Genomic DNA, 10,825 nt, shown 5'->3' on the forward strand with positions numbered 1-10,825 from the left:
TACATTGACTTATGTACTTAAGTCTTAATAAACTATGTACTTTCTTATTAAATAGGTTAAACTTAATATTTTGTAATTTTACTTATAACCTAACTCTGTATAAAAATTCGAGCTTAAAAATGTTTTAGAAGTCACTTTTATGCCTTGTTTGTACTATTAAAAATATTTATTTTAGAAAAAGAAAATTGCGTCTAAAATAGTTTACACTCTTTAAAAAATTCAGTAATTATATAACTAAATAAATATAATACCTATTTGTTATGTAAAAATCTAAAACGAATTTTTAACATGATTAACTCTCAAATACTTTAATAAAATACCTTATTACTAATTAGTTAGTATTTTACATGGTTGCCACTTTAACAGCAAAATGTCTAAGTTATATCAAACTAGCCAAGTTAACTAAAAATTGAAAAAGCATAAAACTTAGTGTTAATCAAGCTTCAATACCTAATTGAAATATCATCATTATAAAAAAGTACACAATATGTAAGAAGACAAGGAAAAAAATACTATTAGTAAACTACATTACGGTTGTAAAAACTATTCTGAGAATTAAAAGTGTTTATAATAAAAGTTTATAATAAAACACACACAACTGAGTCTTAAAAAAATGTCTTAAACAGGTTTAACCTAGTCTGTATTCTTATAACTTTTAAACTAGCCTGCTTGTTTGGCAACCCTGTTTAAAAGAAAGTTCACAAAATAAAGAAATAACGAAGTTTATTAACAGTGAATTAAATATAAATCAAACAAAAGTATTATAAGTAAGTTTCAATGGCAATTACGGTTTATTAAACACTTTTAACAAAGTATAAAAGCTTATTAAGCCTTTAATGAAGACGAATAACTATTTTTTTAATAAGAATTATAGCGATTCTTTATCTGCAATAAAAATTTTGCAGTTAAAAAGAGTAAATGTGAAATATAAGACGAGCTATAAGCATTGAAAAACGTTATTTAGGAGTTATTGCAAGAAACGAAAAAAAGCAAATCGCTTAAGTCAGTTCCAACAAAGCACATGATTATTTTCAGTACCTACAGACTGATTGAAGAAAAAGTTAAGGCAAGTTATAAAGTAGCAAAACTAACTACTAAAAAGAAGATACCGTTTAGAATTTTAATTTTCTTAAAGAATTTATGTTGACGGTAGTATAAGATTTTTGTTTATTTCTTTACTGACAACAAAAGTCGTGTTTAATAAATGCCTGAAGATTATAAAGCGGCATAAATCGAACAAGGACTTTAATCAATCTGCTAAGATGAGAGCACTTATAAAACATATATTGTTATCTGAGAATTTTTATTTGAGTTGTTTTTACTAATTTTGAAATTTTAGAAGAATTTCTAGGTTTAGTTCCAATGCAAAGCACTGCAATAGGTAAATAGATTTTAAAAGCAAAGATGCAATGCAACAATATAAAGTTTGTAAAAGTACAAATTTTTTCTTCTGTTTTCAGTATAAAATTAAACTAAAGGTAAAAAAAATCTTTTAAACATAATATCAACTTTAAAAAGATGCTTTTAAGCTACTTTCAATGTGGTTTTTAATAAAAATATTTATATGGTAAATTTTTGTTTCAAATCAAAATTTTATTACTTTACATGTAAAAGTTGTTTTAAATTCCAGATTTTTCAAAAATTCTCAAATTCAAACTTTTTTCAGATTATTTAAGCATAAATTTTCACTTACAAGATTTACCGGGACTCAAGTTTTTTGGCAACACTGATTATTCACACTTATATACAGTAGTATAAACAGTATTTCAAATTGTACCAGCTGCAAGATTTAAAATTTATCATATATTATAATTCAAACCAACACTGTGTATTGACCAAAACATACATCATAAATTTAATTTGCCACTCTTTAAAGAAAAAAAGCCAGCCTTAGTGACAAAAAACTAGCCTGATATTTTCGTATACAAAAAGCAAGGAAATAACTGAAAAAAAGACTAAATTGGCCCGAGATTTAAAGTCTTTTTATGGTCTTAGTCTGAGTTTGTAGCAAAGTTTAGTTATTTACAAAATTGAATTTGAATTTATTTGATTCACAATGTGCAAACTTTTTGTAATGTCATATATATTGTTTTAAATGTTTCTGAACACACTTAGAAATTACATTTAGGTACACAATAATGTTAGACATTTATGCATAAACTAAACTTAATCTAACTTAAGCAATAATAAAAAGTGGTTTAAAATATGAGCATCTTTGTACACTTGTGTGCATTGGAATTAGTTTTAAGTGAAAAAAACTACTAAAAAATCGAAACGTGTTAAAACCAAAATCAAATAAACCTTATTTCTTATTAGAATGTTACATTAAATGTATTTGTGTACACTTAAATATAATATTTAGTAATATTACATCTGTAAAAGAAACTAAGGTATATAATACATTTAAAATGAATACCTAAATTGTAAAGAAATGCTATTTTATTTAATTACTGTGCATTACTGTTGTGCAAAATGAAAAACATTTGCATTTGGTTTATTTACTAAGTAGCTATTATATAACTGACTTACTAAATCTAAGCACTCTTTACACTCTTTTGTCAAATAATTACTTACTGTTGTGAGAAAAAAGCTATTATGAAAATGAGAAAATACCCTGTTAGAAAGCTGATCTGTTTTTTTCACATTTTTAAGCTAATACAGTAAAGTCTTTTTATTATTTTAAAATGTTATACATGAACTTAAAACGAAATAAAACAAAACCAAATTACCAGTAAAAATTTAACTTAAAACATATTGTTGCTCAGCGGGCCACATTAACATGCTCGCGGGCCACAAAAATTTCTTTCGCGGGCCGCATTCTATTCAAAAAAAGAACGTGCTCGCGGGCCGCAGATTTACCCTTCGAGGGCCGCAATTGGCCCGCGGGCCGCAGTTTGCCGACCCCTGCAGTAGAATAATAAATTATTTTGATATCAAAAAAAGTTGTCATCTTAGATTTCAAAAAGGTACCTACCTACTAAAGCAATTTATTACGAGCGTTAACTTAGCTCCCAAACTAGGCTTCAAGTAGGATCTTCTTGCTTTGTCAAAAAAAAAAAAGATGAATAATGAAATTCTGAATTTTGTTGAGAAATGAAATTAGTTTTGTTGATTGTTTAAAAAAAATGCTAGTTTTGATTTGTTTATATGCTGATTAAACTACAAAAACATTTATAGACCCTTTTGTGATTTTTAGTTTACGCAGCATACAAAAGTTACAATAAAAATATTTAGAATGTAATAAAATCTAATAACAAAAAGATCTGAAACTCAAATATCTGATAAAGATATTTTAAAATACAAATCCTATTATGGCATTCAACTAACTTTTTATATAAAATACATAAAAAAGTTTTTTATTGCATGACGCCACTTACTAAGTGTAAAAAAATTTAAAAGCATGTAAACAAACCAGTCTAACTTGATTTGAAAATACTTTTTAATATTTCATTTTTAAACTTTTTTTTCAGATCATTACTACTTTTTAAATTACTAAAAGTAATTTAATGTTGTTTTTTTTTGTTTATAATTTTTATGCTTACTTATAATAAACGTTGTTAATAAATTAGTTAAACTATTTATCTCTGGATACCAAAACCACAATTGCGAAGTTATTTTGTATTGAAAAACAAAATTTCAGTACGCATTAAAACAATTATTTTTTTAAATTTAACAATGCTTCTAGAGCGACACTTTGTGCTATACAAAGTAAAATGATACTAATTAAAAGTTAAATTAGGATGATAGCCTAAATTATAAACTATATATTTAAAAAACTAGACAAAAAATAGAAAGTTAAACTTAAAAAAAAATAATAATTCAAAATGCAAAAAATTTGATTATTAGATAATAAATACAACATTTTGTGTTTTACTTTTATAACTAAGTATGCGCAATACAGAAACTATATATAATATTGCTGATCCTTTCTTTGCTGACTGAAGTTCGCCTGTGAAAAACAAAAACTTATATAAACTGTTGACGTTAATACATTTATTATAAAAAATCTAAATGTTTTCTTAGACTAAATTTTTTAAGTGTTTTATTTTGTAAAAAATGTGCCTTAATATTGATCAAGAGAAAAAAAAAATTATAGCCGTTTAAACTATAATACCATTTAATTGTTATTATTATTTCAATCATAAAAATAAAATGAGCTCAACTAGATATTTTTTCATGGTCAGATAGTTTATTTCAAATACAATTTATTGCGACTCAGTAAGCGAAAAGTTCTGCTTGCACAAGGTCTTAGGACCAAATAATTTGGGCGCTTTTTTTTTTGTAGTTCAATAAACTACATATACTAAAATCTCCATTTTTTACTTTTTGAAACATACTACATGAAGGTAGATAAACATAAAAACTACGTGAAAATGGAAATTTGTTCCGTTGTAGTTTTCAACTGGTTGGTGGCCCATCTGAACTTGCTGCAGTTGACCTGCTGTTTAATATTGTTTAGTGATTTGTTTTTGATTATTTTTATGTCGCAATTAATGATGTTATTATAAAACTAACTCAAACAAGCTTAAAGCATATTCGATTTTCTTTTATGTTTTGTAACTTTTTTTTTGGATTCAGAAAACCAGCTTTAAAGAAAAGCAGCATAAAAAGCAGCCTTTTACTTACAAAAAAATATGATGTGTATTTTTTAATAAAAGCAGCATAATATAATCGCATTTGTTATTTAAAAATTCAATTAAATTATTTTAGCAATTAATGAGCTTATAAACAATTTACTTAAACTAAATAAATATAAAACTATTATTAATTTAAGCTAACGCTTATTTTTTTACCAGTTTAATTTGTTTTTTGTTATGTGTTTAATTACAGTTTGTAAGCTTAATTTGAGCCTTAATGTCTTCATGAATATTTATTTTGCTTTAATATTATCTATTAATTAAGAAAAACATTGTTTTAAAATAAATTCGTCAGTCAATACATCTGTAAAGAGAAAATCATTAGTTAAATATTAAAAAAAATCCTTATTGCTTACACTACATTAGTTCTATATAAACGATATTAAAAACAATTTTTTTGTCATGTGGAAAGTATGTTTTAATATTGATTGTGTTTTGCTTTTGATTAAAGTTATGTTCAACAAAGTTACGTGTCATTTATCATCTAATTTCTTAAACTTCTATAACTTGACCTTGATTTTTTTTTCTTCTTAAAAACTATCATAGATTTAGTATACCTTTGACTTAAAAGTTATTATAACATCTTGAACAACACATTAAAATTTACCTGTATTTTATTTTTATTTTTTTAGTATTGCTTTTAGTTTTTTTTTAAATCTATCTAAAGAGCTGTTTTTCAACGAAAAGTCGTCAAAAAAACAAACTTAATAAAAAAAAGTGTTTCATCAAAGTATGCATAATTTTTTTTTGTTATACTGTGCCGTTTTTTAAACACATCATATTTGTTTGTATTAAAGGATAGTTTTAAAAAGTTTTGTTTTAGTTTTTGTAACATCTAAGAGTTAAAAAAATTACTTATCTCAAGTTAAATTTTCAATGTTAAGTATACTTTGTAAACAATTAGTTAAATATAACGTTTTACTGCTTTTAAGAGCTTATACTACTGAAATTTTTATAAATTTCTAAAATAGTTTTAAGTTTTCCTTTTTTATAAAATAGTTACAGTTTTAAAACACTATAGAAATATGTTTACACTATAAAGAATAAAAACGCAAAGTAAGAATTAAGTTTAATAGTTAAAATGAACATTTTTATTAATTTTTTTAAAAGTAGCTTTTAAATTAACAAACTATTGTAAAAACTTTGTTGAGACTGAACAAGGTTTGCGCCATTAAATTGCGGTTGAGGGTGATGAAAATCATAATTTCTGACAGTTGTTGCAAGTGGCTCTGTAGTTATATTTTACCTGCTGACTATTTTTTCCAAATACACTGAATTAGGTTTATAAAATTTTGATAAATGAAAAAAAAAATTTAAACCTTATAATGTATACTTACTTTTTTTTAACGTAACAAAGTTTCTCGTTAGATGAAAAAAGTAACTAAAATAAGATGAATAAAAAACTAACGGTAGTCGTTCAATCTTTGAAACTTATTACTCTTCAACTCTGGTACTTTTTTGTTTGGTGCGTTCAAGTACTGTCCATGATCGTTGATTTGTTGCGCATTTGCATTAAGTTGGCTGCTGACAGTCGGGTAGTAAACATGACCATCGAAACTGCCGTAAAACGGGACCACTGCCCCGCTTTGCACATCCTGGTGGCCGTTTTGACCACATTGGTTCAAACTGATAGTAACAGGGCCGTAATTGTTGATAACTCCATAGTTGGTCACCCCGCTCATTTCTGGCAAGTTTCGACAATCGACTCGGTTCGTTGACATGTTTGCAAAGTTGTTCGTCTGTTGCAGTAAATTTTGATCTCCGCTGGTAGGAGCCACCGCGTTGTGTTGGCTTGTCATTTCTCGACGCTTTATCGTCGGCGGTTCTGGTGCAAACAAATTACGTATTTATGATTTATTTAGCTATGAAAAACGAACAATAGATAAAAATTACTGTTGAAAAGCACGGAGAGGTCGAAAGTATTCTCGTTAGTTATTCGTTTGAACCAGTCTGCTACCATGTTTGACCACTCTGTATATGAATGTATTTTGAAGTATTTATTTTCTAAGAAAAAATAAAATTTAATAAATTTTTAGTTGACTTTAAGTTGGTAATAACGTTTTAAAACGGTTATAGTTTTTAGTAAAAATGTTTATTGAAAAAAAAAACAACATTTAAGTTTATAAATTATATACGATACTTACCAATCCAATTTTCTTGTTTGTAACCCGTGAAATTGCGATTTATTCTCCTATCTGTGTTCCTATAAGTAAATATAAAATAAAAATGTTTTAAAGTTATAACTCTAACAATTTTATTTTACCTTTGGATCAAATGTCCCCAAGCTTTTGGGTTCAACGCAGTTTTCATAATTTTCATCTAAAATGTTGAAAGTTTGTATTAAAATTAGAAAGGAATATAGAAAAATAAAAATTTATATATATTAATTTAGCTGTAAAATTTCAGCATCACATTAAGAAAAAGAACAAAGCACTTTATCTAGTACATACTGAAAAACCTAAAAATATAGGGCCGCTTATGAGTTAACAAAAACTGGGTTTTTTAAGTTTTACTTAATTAAAATTTAAACTGATTATATCAAGCTCTGCCGTATTTAAGCACAAATTTAGAGTGTATTTATGTGTTTTCTAGAAACTGTTCATGTAAAAAAAGACTTTGAGTGAGTCAAAGCTTCTTCCTGACTTAGTTATTTGTGTTACCTATCATTAGTTTGTAAACCTTCTACTTTATTTTGTTTTCATCTCATACAATATGCTAATGCATTGGTTTGGGAATATAAGTTTTAATTTAAAACAACCTAAACAAAAAAATTGATGGTAGTAACTTTCCTTACTACTTAAGTATCGTAAAATTATCAAAAGTAGTTTTAGCCTTTTCCATACTTGGCTAAACATAAGTTATTTTTAAATTGTGAAGTTGAATAAAAAATATTTCTTTGTTTTTTTTAGTTGTATACTTTAAAATCTATGTAAACTAAATAAAAGCTAGCGAAATTAACTATTTATTTTTATATAAACTTTTGAATAAAAAAAAATGTAGTTGCTGCTCAGATCTTTATTAAAAGTTAAAAACTATTTGAAGTAAAATATTTATCAGCACTACAAAAGACTCACCAATTAGAGTGATATCGAATAAAGCTAGTGTACTTTATATCTAGAAACAAAAAGTACTATAACGAGTTCGCGTTTTAGAAAAAGTTATTTTAATAAAAATTAACGTCAATCTACTTGTTTTCATACCAAAGTTCAAAAACTAACTTTTTCGTTCTTAGGAGCAGTAACAGCTATAAACTTAAGAACTTGGAAGATGCATTTGCAATGATTGATGCAATTGAGATTTTCTGCTGATGTCAGTCTGGTGTTTTTGGTGATGATCAAAACAGGCTGATATACTCGCGATTGCTCCGTTAAGAAGTATATCTAAGAAATATTTTCTATGCATAAATTTTCATATCTTTAAATGTATTGAAAAATATTTTAAAGTGTTTCTTACGAAGAAAAATATTCAATTAAAAAAAACTTTAGTGTTTTTAGTAAGTGAGAATAAAACCTAAATATTTCCTTACATTTTAATAGATATAAAACCTAGCCGTATATTTAATATTTTGTCGAAACAAAGCATTAAAGTTTCCGTGTTCCAACTTTAATGTATATGTTTAAAAATATAATTGTTAGATATAAATATTATTAGTTAGAAATACCTCCTAAAAAAACATCTGAAAATAATATCAAGATAGTTTTTTAGTTTTTAATGAGATTTTGCTTTTAAGTAGAGTTTTTTAGACAAAATATAACTAAATAATTAACAACTAAAAAAATATAGAAAAATTTAACGTAACACGATTTCTACAGTTTGCTAAACAAAAAAGCAAATAAAAAACAGTTTGTTTTAAAAACAATTTATTTTTGCCATCTATAATGGTTTTTCTGCTTTTTTATATTATAAAAGTTACTGTATAAGAATTGTAACTTCTTACATTATCACGAGAAACTGCACCGGTCGCTTTACAAATTTTCTTGTTTTTTGTCAGCTTAACGTTTTTGAAAGTTATCTCTTTGCCTTCGAGGTCTTTGCCGAGGTTGCATGCGACTGCTGCCTCAATTAGTTGCACATTTGCTGGTTTATGATGAGCTCTAACATTAACCACTTCCCATTTGTCAGCTAAATAGTTGAAAATACGACTGAAAAAATAACACAGTAGTTATGATATGCTTATTGCAAAATTATTGCTGATTTTGAATCACACAATTCGTTTTGCTTGTTTAAGTAAAAAATAAAGGCATTTTGTTATTATTTACAAAATGAAACACTCTTTAAAGTTATTGCTGCTAATAATAGTTGTAAAATTTACTTAAAAAAAAAATTAGTGGTAAAGTTTTCTTGACATCTAAAGAAATTAAACTAAAGTATTATCGTAATTCTTTTTAATGCATGCCAGAAGAATTATCTTTTGAATTTAAAATACATGTAAAATACTTACAAAAAAACAACTAGTTTAAATGTTAAAATGTTAAGACATTTCAAATTATCTAAAAAATCTATTTTTACGCTGCTTATACATTATGTTTTACTACTACTAAAACTTCTATGCATTTATAAAACTCAGATATTGCATAAATTAAGTTTTAACTGTTTAACTTTTATCTCGATTTAGTTTTTAAATTTTTTTAAAACTTACTTAAAAGCTTTTAAGTTCAGTGATTATAGCTAAAAAAATTAAACAAATCAATTGAATAAGGTTTTATTTCAAAAGTATGCTATTTATACACTAATTGTTACATTTTATTATCCACTTCCTTCAAAGACAAGTAAAAATGATAAACGCCATGAGCTTCCAAGTTGTGCAGCTTGAAACTGATTTTAGGAAACAACTGCTTTCCTATATTATTGAAACATTGTTCAACAATTCCGAGATCATTCAACTGTACTAATTCTTTTTTGTTTAGCAGTTCAACCTAAAATATATTTAAAGTCTATTAGCTGAAGTGTCATAACATCAAGTTATCAAATTAAAGTCACAATTACAAAACTTTTTCGCTATAGTCATTTAAAACCAAAAAGAGTTATACATAATTAATTGTTTTTGCGAATTTTTTAGTAATTTATAGCTCCTACATTTTTGCGGTAAAATAATTTCAACTATGCTTATCATTTTATATATCTATATTTGTTTGTTAAGCTTTAAACTGAGATTTATAGGTAAATTAAAAAAAAGATCCAGTTTTTATTATGTAGCATAACTAACTATAACGCCATCTCCAGTTCTTTTGAATAACTGATCAGCCGATACATCAATTTCGTTTATATTTCTAAAAGCGAGGTCTGGGGCTACTTGTCTGCACTCCTCAAAACTCATGTCGCTATTTGACGACTTTACGTAATTAAAATTTTGTTGGTTGCTATGAGCGTATGGATCAAATTGTGATTGAATACTCATGATTTCGTTATAAACAGAAACCTGATTTTTAAAACAGCAAAAGATAAATAGAAATCTTTATTTATATTGATAAATAATAAAATATTAAAATAAAACGAACTAAAGCTAAAAAATTTTTTTTTACTTCCTACTTAAAGCTATCTAAGGCTTTAGTATTAAAAACTAATTTTGATTGATTGTTTTTTTAATTAGTTTTAGTTTATCTAGCAAGATCTTTTTATCCACCAGGTCTTTTGATCAAAAATTTTTAGCTTCGGTTTTTAAATTAAAAAACTAAGTATTGTACTCTTGCGTTATCTGACATACAAAAACAACAGAAAAAATCTATTTTCATCCCAGTATCCCAGTTCATAAAAAAAGAAGCTAAACATAATCCATTAAACTATAGACCAATTTCCTTGACTACTGGCTTTTCTCGAGATTTTGAACTTATTATTTCTAGAAAAATATTTAATAAAAGTTCTAGCTACAATCTATTAACACCTAAGAAATTTCCTCACCCCTCACCATGCATTCAGCTGTTGACATGTTTACACTTTTATTTATCTTATTTGGATACAAATCTATCAAAATAGTATATACTGACATACAAAAAGCATTCAGCTCAGTGTCACACAAACGGTACATAAAAAATTATATTCAACATAAACTACATAAAAGCTTTGTTGTTTCGTTTAAATGGTTTCTAAAAAACATAACGCTTGTTAACATTATTGAATTCTTAATAGTTCTTAGTGAAACAGGGTGGATTAATCGGACCTCATTTATTCATAATTCATATTAATGACAC

General features: G+C 25.9%; 1 protein-coding gene across 1 annotated transcript in view; it reads right to left on the minus strand.

Moving 5' to 3' along the window:
- The window catches only part of LOC145838842 (putative phospholipid-transporting ATPase IA), a 46,372-nt gene extending 36,337 nt beyond the window's left edge, over nucleotides 1-10,035 (minus strand). Inside the window, exons 1-7 of the mRNA XM_082946465.1 lie at nucleotides 9,844-10,035; nucleotides 9,378-9,553; nucleotides 8,575-8,779; nucleotides 7,856-8,017; nucleotides 6,901-6,956; nucleotides 6,782-6,840; nucleotides 6,046-6,462 (exon numbers count right to left, since the gene is read on the minus strand). Of these exons, the coding sequence (XP_082802591.1) occupies nucleotides 6,046-6,462; nucleotides 6,782-6,840; nucleotides 6,901-6,956; nucleotides 7,856-8,017; nucleotides 8,575-8,779; nucleotides 9,378-9,553; nucleotides 9,844-10,035 (1,267 nt within the window). The remainder of the gene's footprint in view (nucleotides 1-6,045; nucleotides 6,463-6,781; nucleotides 6,841-6,900; nucleotides 6,957-7,855; nucleotides 8,018-8,574; nucleotides 8,780-9,377; nucleotides 9,554-9,843) is intronic.
- Between the last annotated feature and the right edge of the window lie 790 nt (nucleotides 10,036-10,825).

This window comes from Thalia democratica, chromosome 6, assembly GCF_965202585.1.
Source record: "Thalia democratica chromosome 6, ktThaDemo2.hap1.1, whole genome shotgun sequence".
NCBI classification, from domain to species: Eukaryota; Metazoa; Chordata; class Thaliacea; order Salpida; family Salpidae; genus Thalia; species Thalia democratica.